This window comes from Stereum hirsutum, assembly GCF_000264905.1.
Source record: "Stereum hirsutum FP-91666 SS1 unplaced genomic scaffold STEHIscaffold_10, whole genome shotgun sequence".
NCBI classification, from domain to species: Eukaryota; Fungi; Basidiomycota; class Agaricomycetes; order Russulales; family Stereaceae; genus Stereum; species Stereum hirsutum.
The window spans coordinates 664571-683128 of NW_006763140.1; the positions used below are offsets into that span (position 1 = coordinate 664571).

At 52.3% G+C, this 18558-nt stretch overlaps 5 protein-coding genes across 5 annotated transcripts; 3 read left to right on the top strand and 2 right to left on the bottom strand.

Annotated features, from left to right (window-relative positions):
* Nucleotides 1-1071: 1071 nt before the first annotated feature.
* Nucleotides 1072-1933, top strand: STEHIDRAFT_169722 (uncharacterized protein). The gene is made up of 4 exons (XM_007305940.1): nt 1072-1160; nt 1227-1390; nt 1476-1530; nt 1609-1933. The coding sequence occupies exons 1-4, from the start codon at nt 1110-1112 to the stop codon at nt 1654-1656; spliced, it is 318 nt and encodes a 105-aa protein (XP_007306002.1). The 5' UTR covers nt 1072-1109; the 3' UTR covers nt 1657-1933.
* A 2798-nt stretch (nt 1934-4731) lies between these two features.
* On the top strand, nt 4732-12232 carry STEHIDRAFT_169723 (uncharacterized protein). Its single transcript, XM_007305941.1, has 5 exons — nt 4732-4995; nt 5061-5246; nt 5408-5548; nt 5834-6656; nt 8361-12232. Exons 1-5 carry the CDS (start codon nt 4813-4815, stop codon nt 11438-11440), a joined length of 4413 nt encoding a protein of 1470 aa, XP_007306003.1. The 5' UTR covers nt 4732-4812; the 3' UTR covers nt 11441-12232.
* Nucleotides 12233-12804: 572 nt separating this feature from the next.
* Nucleotides 12805-13538, bottom strand: STEHIDRAFT_122786 (uncharacterized protein). Its single transcript, XM_007305942.1, has 4 exons — nt 13441-13538; nt 13289-13390; nt 13041-13174; nt 12805-12989 (listed from the first exon to the last, which is right to left on the bottom strand). The coding sequence occupies exons 3-4, from the start codon at nt 13139-13141 to the stop codon at nt 12839-12841; spliced, it is 252 nt and encodes an 83-aa protein (XP_007306004.1). The 5' UTR covers nt 13142-13174; nt 13289-13390; nt 13441-13538; the 3' UTR covers nt 12805-12838.
* Nucleotides 13539-14716: 1178 nt separating this feature from the next.
* STEHIDRAFT_81541 (NAD-P-binding protein) lies at nt 14717-16172 on the bottom strand. Its single transcript, XM_007305747.1, has 6 exons — nt 16082-16172; nt 15947-16020; nt 15704-15893; nt 15516-15651; nt 15311-15448; nt 14717-15247 (listed from the first exon to the last, which is right to left on the bottom strand). The coding sequence occupies exons 1-6, from the start codon at nt 16094-16096 to the stop codon at nt 14781-14783; spliced, it is 1020 nt and encodes a 339-aa protein (XP_007305809.1). The 5' UTR covers nt 16097-16172; the 3' UTR covers nt 14717-14780.
* A 1078-nt stretch (nt 16173-17250) lies between these two features.
* Nucleotides 17251-18241, top strand: STEHIDRAFT_122788 (uncharacterized protein). Its single transcript, XM_007305943.1, has 2 exons — nt 17251-17413; nt 17598-18241. The coding sequence occupies exon 2, from the start codon at nt 17919-17921 to the stop codon at nt 18204-18206; it is 288 nt and encodes a 95-aa protein (XP_007306005.1). The 5' UTR covers nt 17251-17413; nt 17598-17918; the 3' UTR covers nt 18207-18241.
* The last annotated feature ends 317 nt before the right edge of the window (nt 18242-18558 follow it).

An 18558-nucleotide genomic window follows, 5' to 3' on the forward strand; every position in this document is an offset into this window, starting at 1 on the left:
GAAGGGGAAGACTCGTCGGACACTGTAAATTCCAAGTTCTGAAGCTTCACGCTTCGTCCCTTATTCAATGGCATCCCCTCTCGATTATTGCGGCCAGCCATAGATACTATTTCAGGCGGGACAGTATTTCTTATGTAACTGCTGTCTATCTAAGTGTGTACGTGGATTAGAAACCGACGGAGGTCGATATGTGGCATTCGATAACATGGGGATACTTATATTCCAAGACTTCAAGCCTGGCTCCGCTGTCCTTAATAGCATCGGGCTAGATTTTTAGCTGCTACGACGAAAAAAACTTGAATGGAGGATACCTCAGACGAACGTGAGTCTCCCTTCCAGTCAATATTCCAACGAGTCCGCTGGTGGCGTAAGTAGGGTCCACGACTATCGGCGATTCCCGGGTGAAATTCAAGCCCCTGTGGCACTTTGCTATTTTCGCCACTGACCGCCACACTGCTCACTGAAATTTTACCGTCGTTCCGACTCCCAAGTTCCGACTCTTTGCATGCAAATGTGAAGTCACCCGTAGTGATACCAGCCAAGACAAACAGCGCTGCTAGCGCTTCGGAGGCTAGAGGATATCTTCAGCCAATGGGACATGCCCAGTTGACCACAGTGAGGAATCCCGGGAGTCCAAGAGGAACGAGGAACGGAGAGAATGTACATTTGAAGCCGTGGTCAGTCATAGACGCTGAGATGATCATCCTAAATGCTCCTGGAGCGTAGTGAGAAGACGTCATGAGTTTCATCGAGTTTCGGAGGTAAGTAGTGGTGTACAGACCTTGATTGAGTATTACTTACCCTCGCTTCCTTATAAGTATGCGAGTTGCATTTCGACGATGTGGGCCTATAGTTTGCTTGGTGAGCGCACTATTACAGAGCGTAGTTAACACCACTGCCCTGTGGGTTGACGGGACTCGAGTGGACCTAAAGACTGCAGAACTCGGAAGAGAAACCCACTTATATACCCGCTTCGGCGTGTTGTCAGCGTCCTCGGGCTTACCAATAAACATTTTCAACAGGGTATAAGTATCAGAGCAGGAACCGGCCATTATTATCTTAAAGCATAGGACTTCATCTATACTCTACTCTATTCCAGCCTTTCGACGATGACTACCAACCCGAACGATATCAAAGGCGAGCTGTGTATCTTCGTAAAGGTGACTAGTCACTTCACAGCAATCCTCGGTCGAAGCCACTACTAACATACGCCCCTTCACCGCCAGGTCTATCCCAAAGCCGGAACGGGCCCTCAGCTCGTCGAATGGATCCGAAAACTGAAAGCCGTAGTGGAGAATGAGCCTGGCACGCTCGAGTACAGTTGGGCGCAGAACGGAGACTCGGAGGTCCTGCTTTGGGAACGATATGTGGATGTGGCTGCGTTTACGACGTGAGTATGGTCCTTTTGCTGGCATTTCCCGTTCTACAGTATTGCAACGCGATGAATCTGACGGGGGTTTTTCTTGGGGTTGTAGGCATACCACGAGTGAAGTTTTCAATGCGTTCGTCGCTGCGGATCTTTTGAAAGAGGTGAGTGTATCGTCCTCTGTAGACTGTGTGTGCGTGACGTCGTGGCGGCTACTGATCGTGAATTTGGCGGTCATGCAGGCGCCGTTGATGACGTTCTACTCTGGAGAGGTGAAAGGAGACTTCTGAGTGGATTCGTACAGCGGAGAAAGAGTGGACCATCGGGTATACAGAAACTTGTAACAGCCTAAGACTTTTGATATGTCGAATTGTGTTTGACGGCCTCGTCTTCGTTTGCATATTGAGAAGTACATATGCCTCGCGTAGGTGTGTGTCCTGTATGAAACTTATTGACTGAGCGAGCAGAGGTGAGCGAAGACATCGTCCGAGACAGTACGCACGTGATAGAAAACACACGAGCGAAAAGTGCAAAAATAACAGTGAGGAAGAAGGATGGAGGGACCGTCCTCATGTGCTTGAGAATCAAAAGGAAAATATTCATGAGCGACTGTGACTCGGGAAGTCAGAAAGAAAAGCGCACATGCTTTGTTCCGAAGCCAAAGCGGCCTGGTCGAACTACGACTCTCCAGCATGCTCTTGAGAGAAATGAGATAGCGTCGCGGTCGATCCATATGAGGGATATGTACAGGAGTTCTGCGATCATCGACCCAAGTATCAAACGTGCTCGACGCCTCGACGCTCGATCGATGATAGTCCCATCCGCACGATAAAAAGAGAAAAAAAATGCAAGAAACCCAAGGGATACTCAGACCTACTGCTAACTCATCCACTTCTACTTCCCGGAGCCTCTGATTCTCCTAGTAGAGGAACGGCACACTTCCGCGTCGGATACAAATTCCATGGACCCCAACGCGCCTACAGACCATATCACCAATCAGATGCAACTGAGTCGGCCATGCCGATTGTTGATGATTTGCGTCGATTGTCAGTTTTACGGCAGGTGAACAAAGTTTGACAAGTCGAGGACGCAGGGGTAAGTGACCTTTCGAGGCCAAGACGGGCCTGAAGGAAGGCGAAGGCGAAGGCAACAGCACCTCGAGGAGTGGTCCATGTATCGGCTTAAGTACGTATACGTACATGCCACTGTCCGCGTCAGGCCCATCGCGATAATGTGTGGAGGCGACCGACACACGCATATCGAGCAGCGATTTCTCGATGTAGTGCTCTGTTCGATAGTATAGAGATGACATGTGTTTCTTTGGGCTGTGTGGTTTTGTGAGCCGTGAGCTCGAGGTCGTGTGTATTGTGTTCGTGCCTAAGGATTCGCATGAGTAATGATGGGCAAAATGAAGTTGTTAAAATTTTTATATGAACGGTCAATATGATGGCCGGTACTTCGAACCTGTTGGTTGCATCGTCAAACTCGCATGCTCTTCGTGGCGCTTAGTCTCGTGGTCACCTTAAGACCGATAGTCGACAACACCTGGAAGACCATGAACGATGAAAGTTGTCGATCTGATCAATATAGGGTTTGGGGGTAGTATGAGTGGCGAGCCGTGGAAAAGGGCGAGAAACAGACCTGAACGGAGCGCGCGGAGGAGCATCGGAGTTCTGCCACCTGCCCGGCCTACTTCCTTTGCGCCGTACCAGGTCGTTGGGCCTTGGCACCCTGCCATTATCATGACAAGTGACGAGGGGTGACGCAAGTGCAAGTGGGCTCAGAAGCTCAGGCTGCTGGGTATCAGTGTGTCAGTGATGCGAAAACACCACGGAATTTCCGACCGGGGGAAGTTGGAAGCTCCGGATTTAGATGAAGAACATGAAGAATCAAGCGCAAGAATCAGAGTTCAGCGACGATGGCATAAATTTCGAGCTTGAATCAAATCGAGGAAGTGAAGGTGATCAATCGCGATCCGAGGCTTCTCGGAACCCGCAGACCATCGAGCGTCTTCCAACGGGAAATGACACTACATAGCCATTGCAGCTTAGGTCTGAAAGGAGCAAGACGTGCAGATGAAATGAGTTGATAGGTGGTTGTAGCCGAGAGCACGACAAAAGCGAGGACTAGTAGACCAAATAGACTTCGATGTCACATACCAGAAACCAACCAGCCAAGAGACGGCATCATACAACACCTCTAGTTATAGAATGTCGATATCCGGAGAGCGAGGCTCCGGGAAGGCACTGAAAAGCGGACGCGGAGAAATGTGGAGCCCCACATCTCCGTACGCTGCAAGTTATGGCCAGTTCTCATCAAGGATGTCGAAGTCCTGAAGCCTGAAGCTGGAAGCAACTAGGGTCATCCAGAGCTTCGCCAACGCTTCCGAATTCTGAACCACGAATGAGGTATACCCGTGCGATCCATGTTGTGGGTCCACGTAGACGAGACGGACAAACTCGTGGAATATTCGGTGTTAAGAATACCTACAAAACCGCAAACTTGCGGTGGGGTGGTGGTTGGGAAGCCTGGCTGAAAGGTATTGACCGCGAAGTCCGGTGCCAAGACGTGAGAAGGTGAACGACTCCTTAGGGCGAGTGTTGACGAGCAGAGGCCTTTGTTAGGATGCTATGGGGATGCATGGCCGTAAGTTCAAGTAGGAAACCGATAACGGGCTGCCTGTGACACACGAAAGCCCCACAAGCGTCAATTAGTATCACGTTGTCGTGGCCGACCAGCTAACTTAGGATGAGTGGGAGCAGATGCATGGCACGACAAGTCGGGATGTCTTCCTTGGAGAGAAGATGTGAGGACGGAGCTGCCAGCAATCTCGGCGCTTGAGAACAAAGTTCCAAGTTTACAAAGTGGAGGAATGCGGGAAAAGAGACTGAGGCAGACGCGACTGTGGGTGCTGGCTTGCTGGTGTGCGAACGATGACAAGATTCGGAGAATAGGAAGGATCATCAGTGCGAGTTTAAGTTTAAAGATAGGTTTTTAGGCGGCGGCGAATGAGAGTTCAAGAGTCCGGCCGTGGACGACATCGCGAACGCCGAGCTCGAGGGTGACTGCTGTCGTTGACGCCGACGCTGACGACGATGACGAACGGTGAGCAAAGCGGCGGACACGAGGACGGTGGCCGAGCGGAGGGAGAGCGATGAGGGGAGATCGGGACGGAGTCAAATGCGCGGGTCGCCCAGATAGGAGATGGGGTTGCCGTAAGAGAAATTAAAGGAATAAGAGCGGGAGCAGGTGCCCGGCCGCGTGGCTTGATCATGTCCTGATCTCCGCATTCCCTTGCCCTTTCCGCTCCCTTTTCCTCCTCCGCTCCCTTTCCCGAACCACCACCTCCTCTCCACGTCGTCCACCCCGTCCGCGCCATCACCCTTGACATCGCTAACGACGACGACAACGCCATTTTTCGGCTCAGGAAAATCGACGCGAAAAGCATGCCGACACAGAGTGCTCCGCCTCCGGGTACTTTCAAGCCGCCAGCACCAGTACAGGCCGTCGCCACCCTCATCCTCGTCGAGAATTCCCAGCCTATGCTTAATAGATGGCCTGAACTTGCTGACCCATACATCCCCGCGCTCATCGATGCTGTTCGACTGGCGAACCCACCCCCGACAGCCGTACGCACGCTATTTGCATTGCTGTGGCAACTATCTAGTCAATTTTGTTCTTTGGTTTATTACAGATGCAAGTGGCGTTCATGGATAGCCTGCTAGCACCTCCGGGCCAGGGTGTAACCATCGATTCCTCGGTTCCCTCTTCGACACCATATTCACCGACGCAGGTCGACTCATTTCGGACCCCTAAGATCGTGTTCAACCCCGATCCAAGCAATAGAATCTCTCTCGCCACGCTTCATCGATGTGTGCAAGTGCGTATTCTTATCGCATCCTTCCCCTCCGTCCAATGCCCTTCGCGTCTTGTCTGCCGAACATCTCACCATCCGCATCTTCATCTCCACCATGCCCAAATACATCCCATCCCACGAGTCCAGTCGAGGGCGCGTCAGATCCTATGCTTATTGCCATCTAGAGACTCGCCAATGCATATCCGGGCGTGCAAGCCATACGCCACCTGATCGTTGTCGCTACTTCGCTTCCGGCAGATGAAAGTACGCCCGAGGGGATAAGCCTAGAGGATGCGTGGGCTGCTCTTGCGGATAGGATGCACAAGGCAAGTCATTTTTTGCACCGCTTTCTCTTATGTTTCTCGTACGCGAGGGCGAAAGTTCTAGCCTTGTTCGGTTAGATTTTGCATCAATTTTGCCTGTATAGACATTACGCGATGCTATTGGCGGCCGTTCGACTTGTGTGCATTCCACCAATCACCTTCGCATCACTCTTCGCGCCGTACATTCCGTCATCCCGTGTACATTAGATTCGGTTCATCGCTATACGTTTCTCCTAATCCTAGTTTCAGTCGGTTCCGTTACTTATCTATAACATATCCTCGCCACAGGAACGCATCAACCTGCACGTAATCCTCAGTCGTTGGCCGTCGCCTACCACAACCACCAACGCCGACACACCTTCTCCATCCTCATCCTCATCCGCCTCCTCCCAAACACTTACATCAACTCCCTCCTCAACCCCACCTTCAATTCACCCAGTTTCTCCCAAATCTTCAAACACCACGAATCAATTCTCTACAAACCCCACAGCGTCTATACTCCCCCACCAGTCACACGCACACCAACAACCAACCCCACCGCACCCACGGATCCAAACCATCTCCCGCCTCGTCGAACTCTTTTACGAGACCGCATCTCGTTCGAAGCGGTATCAATCGCCACTTTGGTTCCCAGCCGATCATCTAAACTTCCAGTTTTATATATCGACGGATAGGAGCCCGGCAGGCTCGCCTCTTCCTCCGAGCACGGGCGCTGGAGCGAACCTGAACCACCACGCTATGCTCATCGACGCGCCTCAACCACTTCAAATGATGCACAGTTCGATGTCTTTGCCTATGTCTTCCGGGCTCGTAGGGATGGAGGGTTCAGGTCTCGGGACGATGGAGGGACAAATGAGCAGTGGGTTCGTTGGGAATATGGGAGCAGACGCTGATGCGGATACGGAGATGGAGTTGGAGGGCGAGATAGTCCCTCCCACGCAGGAAAGGTCGGTCGATCCGGATACGGGGATGGAACTGAAGAGGCCGCCGGGGTGGGTGGTGCTTGGGAGTGGAGGTGGGGAGAGTGAGGTTTTCGGGAATGGGAATGGAGCTAGGGGGACCGGAGTCGGGATGAGTGAGACTGGAAACGGAGATGAGGAAGAGGAAGAGGGTGAGTACCATTCAGTTTCGATCTTTTCCTTATTTGTTTGCTTTTCTTCTTTTCTTGCATTCTTGCCTCTTTTCTTCGTTTGTTTTCTTGCTCAGGGGGTACTGTCCTCTCTCCGGTCGAGTTTCGATTTCCTCCGCTCTGTCATCGGCCTGGTGCCCCAAGAATGTCGTATCTCAAGAGCGTCCTCTATGTCCATCTTTGTTCGGCGCAGCAGAGCTCTAGCGCATGTCGCGCCGTGTGTGGCGTTTGCCTCAGACTCGGGCAGTGCGTAGCCTACTTCTGCCCTTGTCTACGTATACGTGGCATCGCGAAGTCCGATGTTGGGAGATCGTATGGTCTTCTACGCCTCGTTGTTGAGCTTCTCCAACACGCAGCATAGGCTAATGCGTTCGCGCACCTATTCGAGTTCGATCTGTATTTGTGTGGTTCGTGTTCTCGATTTGGGAGATGTGCTTCTTCGGGGATTAGCCTCGTGGCTGGCCTTCTCGAGATCTGATCAGTTGTTTGCTTTGCTTTGCGGGGAGTGTGGCACCCATGTGTCATGCCCCATGGGACTGTGCGGTGCGTCACAATGGCCACCCACCGAGGTCTGCTCCTCGATGTGGGATCGTGAGAGACAGTTCCGTTCCACAGCTCCGTTACCTTTCATCAGATGCTCGTTGGAGGATATAGAGTGATGGAGGGTTTGTTGGCACGCGACTATTCTTACCAAGTCATCGCGCGTTGACCATTACTCCAAAAACCTTGAATCCTTTGCAGTAGTTTCAGAGCCGATGCTGATCCTTCCTCCTGAGTTCTCACTGCAAATTACGGAGTGGTTGCTCCAGTCGTGTCGATGCGGTCTCGTGGGCTGGGTTCAGCATTTCGATTGGCTCTGGACTTGCGACGAGGATTGGACGATCGCGAGGTTATCATGATTGTGATTGCGCTCGGATTTTTTGGTATAGGTCGGAACGTGTTCTGAGGTGCAAAGCTCAGGTGGGTGGTTGGCTGCCGCCACAGTGTGGCGATAGTCGTCTGCCTCGGAGCGTTTGCTTCCGGTGTGGATTTTGCTTTGCTTCCGACTGCCCGGCGACATATTTACTTCCGTGTCTGTTCTACCAGAAGATTCGACACAGCCATGCCTTCCGTTGTTTGTGTTTTCTGAGTGGTCGTAGCGGTCGATTTGCTTTGCGGGATGCACGAGCTTCAGCGTCGAAGTGTCGTAAGCCAGAATGCATGGCAGACCTATTGTTGGCCTGACTCTGCGTTTTGCCTCAAAGTTGCTCGCACGAGCACTCATTTATTCTTCATTGTGACTGTGATTGCGGCGTTTGACATATGTTGCTTCTTCAGCTTCATTGATGGTTATCGAGACGCATGCGAAACCTTCTTGCGGGTCTATGTATTGCGCTGGTTCTCGCTCGGCTGCGACGATTCTCCGTTTATGCCTTTCGGGCGCAGACGGCCCATTCTCCTTTTGCTTTCGGTCGGGAAGTCTGGCCAGCGGTCAGCGGTCAGGTTATTTGTATAACTTTGTCGTGGTCGAACTCTCTCTTTTGTTTTGTTTTGTTTTGCTACGTGTGGATATCGTCAAGCCGGAGCTACCGGCCGCTAGGATGACTTTCATTTCATCTTCATTTCATTTTTCATTTTCCTTCGACTCGCTCTAGCCTCCCATGATTGCATGGTTGATTGACCAATTTTGTTCTTTCCCATATTCAGTCGTCGGACCTTCAGCCCCTCTGCAACCTGCAACTATCCCCAATACGCGACCAACATCAGTTCAGCAACATCCACATCTAGGCTCCCATTCAAGAGCACCTCCAGCACAAGCTCTTGCATCTCATGCAGCTCATCCTAATGGCCATGGACACGCTCCAAGAGGAACAGCTATCCCTCGGAACCACAGCTTTCCTCAGCTCACACACTCGCATCATCCGTACGCACACCCCTACCAGCACATGCAAGCCCAGGCGCACGCACAACAACAGGAAGCCATCGACATGGAAGAGATGCAGAGGTGGCAGGATATGCAGGTTGTAAACGGTGGTGGAAGTGGGTATGGTGTACCGCTGGCCCAGATGCCTGGGTATGGTTTCGTGCCCGATCAGCACCAACAACAGTCATTGGCGATGCAGGAGATGTACGATCGTCCACAGGAGATTACTCTGCATCCGCATCCGCAGATGTATTCCAACAATACGGGAAATATGCTGCCACCTACGCTCGAGCAAACTCCTTCGCACCAACTCCAACAGCAGCAGTTCAACTCCGCACGCTCAGCTCATGCCGCACATTCCGTATCTCCCGTGTCCCCGACGACGCCTCCTCTGATGTCAGGAAGCTCGCCTTACCGTGGCTCTTCGTCCACCGCGTCGAATTCACCTATCGACCCCGGTACTCGTTCGAGTCCAATCTCACCTCTGGTCACATCCATCCATGTTCCCGCTGCCATCGCCTCCGCAATGAACTCTGCACCTCCACCTGGTCGTCCCCCTCAGCTCTCTCTCATGGGCGTCATCGACCGTGATCGTAATCCGAACGGCCCTACTTCGTCCACCTCCTCAACCACCATCTCACCCCTCGATCGCGCCTTCGATCGAGCGCATATATCCTTTCCTGTGAAAAGGGAGCAGCAGGAAGAGATGGAGTGGGATGTGGTCGGGTCCCAACAGGAGCAACAACAACCACAGCAGAAGCTCTCGTTGGTCCAACAGTTACAGAAACTGCATGGGCTTACGAAGCGGAAGACGTTCGGCTTGGGAGGGGGCGTTCCTGGGTCGAGGGCTCCGTTCATCCGTGATACATCTCCGTCTTCGTCTTCCCCCTCATCGTCTGTGGGTGCGTCGGCAGCGGATGCGACTGGGAGTGGTGGCGCTGGTGTTACGGAGGAGAATGGAACGGCGGGTGGATCACCGCCTGCGAAGAAGCCAAAGTCGAGGAGGGGGAGTACGACCGGGGCGAAGACGGCGGTTACGAATAGTGGGGTGAAGAAGAAAACGACGGAGGGGAAGAAGGCTGCTGCTGCGACTGCGACTGCGACGGCTGTTGCTACTGCCGCAGCCGCTGCTGCCGCTGGATCAGGGTCTGTAGATGCGTCTGTTGCTGCTGCTGTTGCCCCTGGAAAACCTCATAAAACACCTCCAATACCGCATGCGGTCCCTTCTGGGGCGGTGGGGGGTCCTATGCCTCTATTTACGACGAAGCCGCAGAGGAGAAGTACGTTGGCGGTCACTTCTCTACCCGAGAGTTCGGAGGTGGAAGGGGGAGTGAGTGTAGGTGCCACTGTGGCACCAAGGGCCTCGAGTACGAGCGCAAGCCCGGATGCGAGGGGGACGGCGGTGACGATTCAGCCTATGATGGATGAGAGGATGGGAGGGGTCGAGTCCGGGACAAGGGGCATGTATCCTCCTGGGCCACCACTACCATCGCATACACAACCTGTTACTCCTAGCCCTCCCCTTCAAGCTCCAGTGCCATCTCAGACTCTTATGATGCCTTCACATAGCCATAGCCTCAGCCATGCTCCCCCAGTGCACACATCACATTCAGACCCTAGCGTTCCTACGCTCAATTCATACTCTTCGACGTCGCCGACAGCGGGGTACGGCGGCCCCGATGACGCCCCGCCATCCTTAACACAAATCGGGCGAAGAAGGTCGTACAGTCTTAGCTCAGTCGAAGGGCAGTCTTCATCCTTGCATCCTCAACCTGAGTACCCCGGTGCAGCCCCTCTGCCGCCGCCTTTGCTTTCTCAGCCCATGCAGCAGCAATACATTCAAGGACCAAGTGATGTCGCATTCCCGAGTCAGTCGACAGCTCTACCCGTCCAAGGTAACGGTAACATGGGCGCCAGTGCAGGTAGCGTACAGGCTGATGGTCGACCGCCAACGATAGACCCCGGTGACACACTGTTCATCTTCCCTGAGGAGTATCACAGCGAACCTCAGCTACCTCCTCGCCCGATGACGACTTCTACTGTCTTAGGCCAGCACACTGTAGTCATGGCCCCTGGCTCCATGCCCATATCCGCATCTATGGTCCCGCCGCCTCCAATCTTGACGCAGGGTATCGGCGTGCACCCTCAAATGCAACTCTCTCCACATCCGCCGCCTGGTCAGCCGTATACACTAGTGCAGAATGTCCGCGAGTACGCTCATGGCATGCATACTGCTATGCGGGAGCATCCACATGCGCCTTCGTATCTCGCCCCACTTCCGCCGAACCCCCATCCAGCGGAACACGCTCAAGGGCATGCTTTCGTACCGCCCCCTGGACCACCTCCACAGTCAATGTCTATGTCGCAGCATTCTCCCCCGATGCTCCCTCCATCGTCATCTTCATCGCGCGCGTCACACTCTCAGATCCCTCTTCCGCCCCCGCCACATCTAGTCCCCGCACTGCAGTCTAATGCTCAATCCACAGTGGCTGGCGCTCCGCAGGACGACTACTCGCATATTCTGAACCCGGCTGTAAGTCCCGGAATGTTGAGAAACAGCGCGGGCGTGTTCGCAGCGACACCTATCAGCGACATGTCAGCATCCGTACCCCCAGGCAAGCTCGATATGAAAGCTAGATATGATCCCGGCGCAGGCGGTGCTTACGTGCAGGCGTATACGCACGTTGGAGAGGGAGATATGGAGTACAGTGACGAAGGGTACACTACGGACTATAGTGGCGCGTATGATGCCTATCCCAGTGATAATGGAGGTGGTATGGGGTACGAACCTATGCCCGTTTCGGTATATCCGACTGCTGAGCAAAACTCGAGCTCTAGCCTGCAATCATGGGCTGGGTACTAGGAAGGTCGTATCTTATCCTCGGTGGAAGATCAGACGTAGAAGATTCCGTGAGTTGTCGTGCTGTCCTGACTGGCTTGCTAGTGTATTCTCGATTCGTCCGGACCGTTTCTTGATCATCTTTTCTTGAATCACATTTTCTTTCTTGGGGTTTCTACTTTCGGATCTTAGGTGTCTGGCGTATTCTTATGTTTCTCTGGGTCATCGAATTCTCGGGTTTTATCATCATTCGTGGTCGGATGTCGCATGCTCGTTGCTCTGCTCTGTCGCCTGTCGCTCGCTTGCTCGTACGTCGTGTCCTTCTTTGCCACTTTGTCATATGCTACATCTACCTTTTTTGTGCTTGTATATCAACTTCTACTTTCATACCCTTCTCACGACCTTTTACGATCACAATTAGTATCTCCGAGGGTATAGTCCTCCCATTGTTTCTTCCTGCCTTTCCCAGTGCCATCGTACGAGGCTCCACACTTCATTGGGCACCTCGGGCCTTCTGCTCTCCCGAGAAAAGGTCGGCCAGCTCATTTCTCCGTAGTCTTTCGATTCGCATCCCTGTCATGTACGAAGAAGATGTAATACGGGGTCGGATAGTGCATCTCCCCATCCTTTGGCAGGTCTATTTACCGCGTACTCTAAAGTACTATACAATTACTGATATACAGTTGAACGTGAAAGCCGGCTCACCCTTTCTTGTCAGTATGTACGATCGTGGTAGTCATACTAGCCATTTCTTGGACGTGTACGATAGCGATGTCAGACGTACGCCCGATTCATTTTGCCGTGCCTCTGGGCGCTACAGAACCATACTTTCCAAATCGCGACGTAGGCCTTTTTGGGCCGCTCCTGTTCTTCGTGCCCGAGCTACTGTAGTTGTAGAAGAGTAGTGTACGATAAATGAGTGTAGCATAGTCTGTTCTTGCTTATTCGCGTTACTGCTCGATTCCTCTTTCCGGCCCCCTTGCGAATCCTGAAGGCTACCTGATTGACACCTCGGGGAGGGCTCGGGGTGCCACAGTGTGGCGCAGCGCCGCCCTATAACTGGCTAAGTATCCGCGGCGGATTTGCAGATGGCTCTAGACGAGCACGAATCGGGCATTTGGGTGGATAGCGCCTGCGCAGTTGAGTGCGGTCGAAGGGTACCTCGGGGATACATTGTTCGGAGGAGCTTCAACGTCAACTGAGCGCTGAGAAGTGGCGCATCATCCGGCCGCGTCTAATAAGATGTCAACTGCTCGTCCACCCCGATCCATTTCTGCCTGCTAAAGGCGTCGCAGCGAAGGAAAGAGGTATGTATGGAAATTGTTAGTACGCCGTATGTGTACAAACAAAGATACAAGTCAAGAAATTAGGAGTACCATACTAGCTGTCTAATGCACATGCAAAGGCGTCCATACGAGCTCTTCACTCGAATAGAGCATCCGCGGATGTACCATACATAGGTCCCTGCTCGATGCAGCTAGGGAAGATCCTGACATTGTGGCGCGCGAGTGGCGTAAAGTAAGATCGAGAACCGGAAGGACTCGGGACGGCCCGGTGCCACTTTGTCCACAACCTGCGCAAGGAGTAGGTGAGTTCATAATACACAGTAGTCTTTCGTACAGACCTTTGCGTCGACAATTCTTCCTTATACGAGGGCGTGTCCGAGTGGAGATTGTACCTGCTTCCCACGCAATAATTTGAAACACCATGATGGACGCTGCCCATTAGCAGTACTAAGTATCCCGCATGGAATTGAACCTGAGTGGAGGGCGCAATTGGTGCGTTAGTACGATCGAGGACGATGAATTGATAACACGGCCAACAGGGACAGATTCATAGAATACGAGTTCATTCTGGAACGAATAAGCTGACGTGATGACCAGTTTGGCTTAGGGCGCGGAAAGTCGAGAGAAACACCACACTGCTACTTGTTTTCCTCGTAGTCGATGAACCCCCGGGTCTTGCGTAACTAGCCTGCGGAGAGTCAGTTGCAAGTCGAGAGAAAGATAGAGAGAACTGCTCACGCATACTCCTCAGGACAGTTTTAAATGTTAATGCAACAAAAAAACAGACCGTGTTTTGTAGCGCCCAATTAGAGCGGTGTCTTGGTCTCTTGACCTTGTTTCCGTTCACGGTAAAGAACATCCCGACAGATGATTACGTCGCATCCAAGCTCACTTTCGGAGAAAGGTTAGGAGCAAGATCAACGAATGAACCTCAACTTACCCTTGCAGTCGTGACTGTGCGCATAGAGAGACCCGGTATAGTCGTGGGTCTTTGCGCCACCATACCGCAGCTTGGCAGGTCCTACCAGGCCCTGCTCCGCGCGAACGTTGGTTCAGGGGGACTCAGGGAGACCAGAGGAGGGCAAAGTCGTCACAGGTATATGACCGAGCCGCCTGCGCACCAGTGGGTCCGTGTGGTTCGATAGCGTGCGTCGTGAGAAAAGCGTGTACGTGGGCAAGTAAAGAGCTACCAGCAAATTTGCCTCATGATTCAATGCGCAGGGTCACCACTGTGAGAAAAGTGTCGGGAAGAAAAAGCATAGGGTTGATTCGTATCGAATGAGTGGCGAGGAATGGGCTGGGCCCAGCAATGAGCGAATAGCGCGAGGGCTGTGGAAGAAAACGCATATAGACTACGGTAGGCATTCAAGTTTGCTCTCGATCTTCGGTCTTATAGTTGGAGTGACTTGGCCATGCCGGTGGTTACGGCGATACTCTCTCGCATGCAGCCGTGCCTTCTCATGAAACACTTTGAGGGACCACACACATATAAAGTTCCAGCGTGCGGCCAGTCCTAAGTAAATGAGCAGCGGCGAATCGTGAGAAAACTATGATACCACGAAAGAAAGGTCAAAGGACACTCCTCAATGACCCATACTCCCGTGATGCATGAGCATGAGGTTCATAGAAGTTGAACCCCGAAGACCCTACTGCTTCGTCGAAGAACGCCGGATTCAGAGGCTCTGGAACTTCGGGCGTCGAAAAGGTCAACAAGCGGAATTAGACCCTGTCAAGACTGTGAAGTATCTCCTTTGGAGCGATCTGATAGCACGCGGAAACTAGCGGTACGCGCTTCCAAAGCATCAAAGAAAAGTTGCATCGAATACGTACCGTCATTCTTCGAGGTCCTCCAGGCGGAGGCAATGGGGTAATTTACGCAATAACCAGCGAAAGCCCCGCGACTACGAATGTTCAAAAATGGACTTGGACAAAGTCCCGCGAACGTAAACAGGAGCACCACGAGGCTCGCAGAGCCGCTCACGCTGGAACGGAAGGACTATTGATGCCGCCGAAGAGTCGTCAAAAATAAGATCTATGCTCTCATCAATCTGCCAACATAAACTAAATACAAAAGGTACTCATAGGCCGAGTTGCTGCTCCATCCGTATCAGGCTGTCGATCGTCTCTAACACTGTCTCTCTCCAGCCCCTATATCGCTTGATACCTAGGATCTGACGAGCGCTACTTGTGTCAAGAGACGCACAGGGCTGCGCGTTTGCCTCCTCGTACTTTGGAAGCCGGTGCTGAAGTTGTGGTCTCATTTTGGCAATGAGTTCGATGGCGTCTTGCCATGTAAATGATCCGCCCGAGATGAGTATCCTTTTAGGCTGCTTCGACGGGGGGGTTTTGAGAGCAAGGACGTGCGCCCGGGCCAAGTCTGAGACGTGGACGAACATGGGCATAACGGATGATTGAGTGGAGAGGGAGCGATCTGGAGAACCGCTGATGAGGGCGTATAGGAGGCCGTTGGAGTTGAGGCGCACAAAGCTGTCATTGTCGGTCACCTGGCAGTGGCCATACGGTCCGTAGATGAAAGGTGGATGAACTATATGGTATGAAACTTGGTCAGTACCAGACCAATAAGGTAAAGTACGAACTGAAAACATACTAGTGGTGACATCCACATCGGGATGCTTGATGTGGAACCGGCGGAGTTCTTGCTCGGCCAATGATTTCGCAACTGCATATGCATCAAAGAGACCGCGATCCGGATCGAAAGCATCTTCATAGCACTGCGTATTCCAGTCTTCCCGCCATCATGTCAGTTATCAGGGCATCAGAACGCAGAATCGTTCGACAACTCCAAGACGTACCGTTGACTCCGATGACACGGCGTTTCCAAAAGTCCTCGAACTTTGCCATACACACGATTGATGAAGTCGCGACAATCTTTTTGACGCCTGCCTTGAGAGCATGCCGAAGGATGTTTTTGGTACCCGAGACCGCTCCCTGAACGTGGCATGAGAATAAGCGGATATATGTGCAAGTGACGGGAACGCACCTCTAATACCACTTCGGGTGAGCCACCCAAAGGACAACCGACGTGAATGACAGCGCTAACGCCCCTAAAGGCTTCTGTCATGTCACTTGTGGCGAAGTCCGGCACAATCGCAACCTGAAAACGGTTGCGGTAGGCAGTTCCCGCATAGGCATCTCTAACCTGCTCCGCCTTCCTTGCCGAGCGAGCAGTTCTATACGGAATTCAGTTGTTGCACCAGTAGTGACGCAATATGGAAGGGCATACCCTCGGACTAAGTAGCCGGCTTCGAGCAAGTGATGGACAACATGCGAGCCGGTGAAACCAGACGCAGAAGTGATCTTGAAGTGATGAAGATATGTTCATGGTATGTCGAATAGCAAGAAACGGGAATGCACATACCAAGACCCAAGACATGGTTACCGTACCGAGATGGTAACACACAGTTAAGAAGTAAGTGACGAGGTGGGGAAGGAGAGGAATGAAGTTTCGTGGGGGAGAGAAGTCGACAAAGAGGAGGTGATGGGGCGACCGTCTACGCTGCTCTCATTTACTTTATACCATTTGCACTCAGGCAAGATGGCGGAAGTTCCCATGCAGCGAGCAGCAGGTGCCTGTTTGACAGGTGGTGGTATTCCGGGCAAATAGACTAGAGCTTAAGCGTCGAAATGGAGTGTGAGAACGTTCTTCACACCACTTCGTAGCGAGCCTGTTTGAAGATTTCAAAACGGGAACCACGCGGGAAGAACGGTGTCCAAGATGACTTCCTGGGATCGAGCGAGCACCCACCCGAAACTGGACCTCAGCATCATTACGTTCCCACGATGAATCTGGAAACCGGGGATCTTTTCCAGGAGCCAATCCCGGTCCCGAGATAAACAAAGTCCTTCGACGTAGAACACAAGCAAACAGGCGCGCGGCGGCAACAAGGGGCGAGGGATACTCTGGACCTCTTCATGCTATTCCATGCCACTGAGTAGCTAAGCTCCCATCGTCTACTACCGTGAAAGTACAGCGGGACTGCTCAAAAGCTGGCCGTGTGCTAGTAATGGAGCAGTGCTTGATTGTGTCCGTCGACGCTGCTCCCCCTAATGCACCACAATCCCGGACTACCGAACAATTGCAGTCTTGGATAACTGAGCCGAACCTGGATTCATGGTCCATGCACACTCCGTAGAGTATCTGCCACAAGGCTGAGATGATGGGAGCATGAGGGGAGTCTCGACACATCGAAGCTTTCTCAAGCCTGGATGAATGGCTCTTTTTTGAGGTATGACGCATAAGCACTACAACTTAGGTTATGAGTGGGTGTATACGGACATATGGCCAAGTCTGCAGAGAACATATACCTATCCTCGTTATTGGCATTGACGCAGTGACAATCGCGGCCTCTTGACGTAGCCGCGAAGGCAGGAGGTGAGCCCAGAAAACGAAAAGACATGGCACACCTATAAGCGGCCACTTTACCATACATCAAGCTCTAGCGTTGTGACTCTGGAGCGGCCTCAGCTCATCAAATCTATAGAAGGATAGATGCATGGCGAGGACGGACGCATTTGGGGTGAAGGGGCCCAGGATGAGGGCAAGTATATGCGCGGGTATTCATGCGTTCATGCCGAGCACCCGAAACGAATTCAGCAGGAAGGGTGAGGGCTACAGTGCTGATCGCAGCATATGGCAACTCAGACAAACGATAATGACTGATCTGATGATAAGGAGGAGCATACGTGGATCCTACATGTCATCGCATTCAGTTGCAATGTCAAAACACCGAAACAAGAAAAACAGGCGATGCAGAGTTGTTCACTCTGCAAAAGCACAATGAATGGAATGGGCCAGCGGTTTCCACGAAGAAGACTTTCTTCCTTTTCTGCCGAGTCGGCGGAGGATGTATCTCACAAACAAGCGTGACACGCACCTTTCAGGGGATTAATGTCTCACATTGTCTGAATGCGATGGTAACACCCAAGCCATCCGAGCGACTAGCGAGTTGATAGCGAGTAAAGCTGCCGTGTGAACGCTGAGAAAGTAAACAAATCATCAAGGAGAGACACCATTGCCCTGCGAAGTTTACTGAAGGAGTGGTTGCGGGCTTACCATTCAAAAAAGGTCTTTCACATCGTCCACAAAATTTCAAACCTTCAAATGGAATGCATATGGAAGTTGACACCACGAAGATCACCGACGATTGAGTCGCAGGCCGAGAGACCCGGCAGGTGACTATGTAGGGCCAAACCACATGGGAATCTTGTTCAAAGCGAAGATCGTCAGGGAGGGAGACGAAATTTCCACCGCTCCATGGTTCATCCCCAACAATCTCTCCGCCTATGCTCCAAATGATGGAATGACTATTGAGAGGCGCCGCATCCCGACCATATGCCTTTACGAGTACCAAGAACTTGAAGCAAAAACGGCCGAGTTTGAACAGCGTACACCGATGAGTTCCACTAGTCAGCGCTGTTGGGATCAGAGACAAGAAGAGACGATAGATATAAGGCGTGGTATCGCGCATGCCATTCGCGGATAGAGGAGTTGAAACTTGAAAGCTGTGGAATTGGGGACGTCGTCGTCGACAACGCCGTTCACAACGCGTTCCCAACAGCCCGCGCAGTCTGAATCGGAAAGTCAAATTGAAGCGGAGTCCAAACCATCAAAGCGCCCTCCGCCTTGCAACAAATTTCAACTTTGCGACAACCTAAACTCCTCGTCGTCTTGCCCGACCCACATTACTGTAGACCCACATCATCCGCTGGTTTTTTACACTGAAAGGCTGTCTCAGTGGCTTTATATCGGATATAATGCATCACTGGCTTCGTTCTGCAGCTACCCATGCTGCAAACCCCTATCGCCGACCCCTAAATGCAAACGCCGACCCGCCG

What these genes read in the sequence shown, in the direction of transcription:
- STEHIDRAFT_169722 (XM_007305940.1), top strand. Translation starts at nt 1,110, where the DNA reads ATGACTACCAACCCGAACGATATCAAAGGCGAGCTGTGTATCTTCGTA. An exon ending in AGCTGTGTATCTTCGTAAAG is followed by an intron (nt 1,161 to 1,226) that starts GTGACTAGTCAC and finishes CTTCACCGCCAG; the next exon opens with GTCTATCCCAAAGCCGGAAC. An exon ending in GATGTGGCTGCGTTTACGAC is followed by an intron (nt 1,391 to 1,475) that starts GTGAGTATGGTC and finishes TTGGGGTTGTAG; the next exon opens with GCATACCACGAGTGAAGTTT.
- STEHIDRAFT_169723 (XM_007305941.1), top strand. Translation starts at nt 4,813, where the DNA reads ATGCCGACACAGAGTGCTCCGCCTCCGGGTACTTTCAAGCCGCCAGCA. An exon ending in CGAACCCACCCCCGACAGCC is followed by an intron (nt 4,996 to 5,060) that starts GTACGCACGCTA and finishes GGTTTATTACAG; the next exon opens with ATGCAAGTGGCGTTCATGGA. An exon ending in AGATGAGGAAGAGGAAGAGG is followed by an intron (nt 6,657 to 8,360) that starts GTGAGTACCATT and finishes TCCCATATTCAG; the next exon opens with TCGTCGGACCTTCAGCCCCT.
- STEHIDRAFT_122786 (XM_007305942.1), bottom strand. Translation starts at nt 13,141, where the DNA reads ATGGGCAGCGTCCATCATGGTGTTTCAAATTATTGCGTGGGAAGCAGG. An exon ending in GAAGAATTGTCGACGCAAAG is followed by an intron (nt 12,990 to 13,040) that starts GTCTGTACGAAA and finishes CTCCTTGCGCAG; the next exon opens with GTTGTGGACAAAGTGGCACC.
- STEHIDRAFT_81541 (XM_007305747.1), bottom strand. An exon ending in GCCGGCTACTTAGTCCGAGG is followed by an intron (nt 15,894 to 15,946) that starts GTATGCCCTTCC and finishes AATTCCGTATAG; the next exon opens with AACTGCTCGCTCGGCAAGGA. An exon ending in CACCCGAAGTGGTATTAGAG is followed by an intron (nt 15,652 to 15,703) that starts GTGCGTTCCCGT and finishes TGCCACGTTCAG; the next exon opens with GGAGCGGTCTCGGGTACCAA.
- STEHIDRAFT_122788 (XM_007305943.1), top strand. Translation starts at nt 17,919, where the DNA reads ATGGGAATCTTGTTCAAAGCGAAGATCGTCAGGGAGGGAGACGAAATT.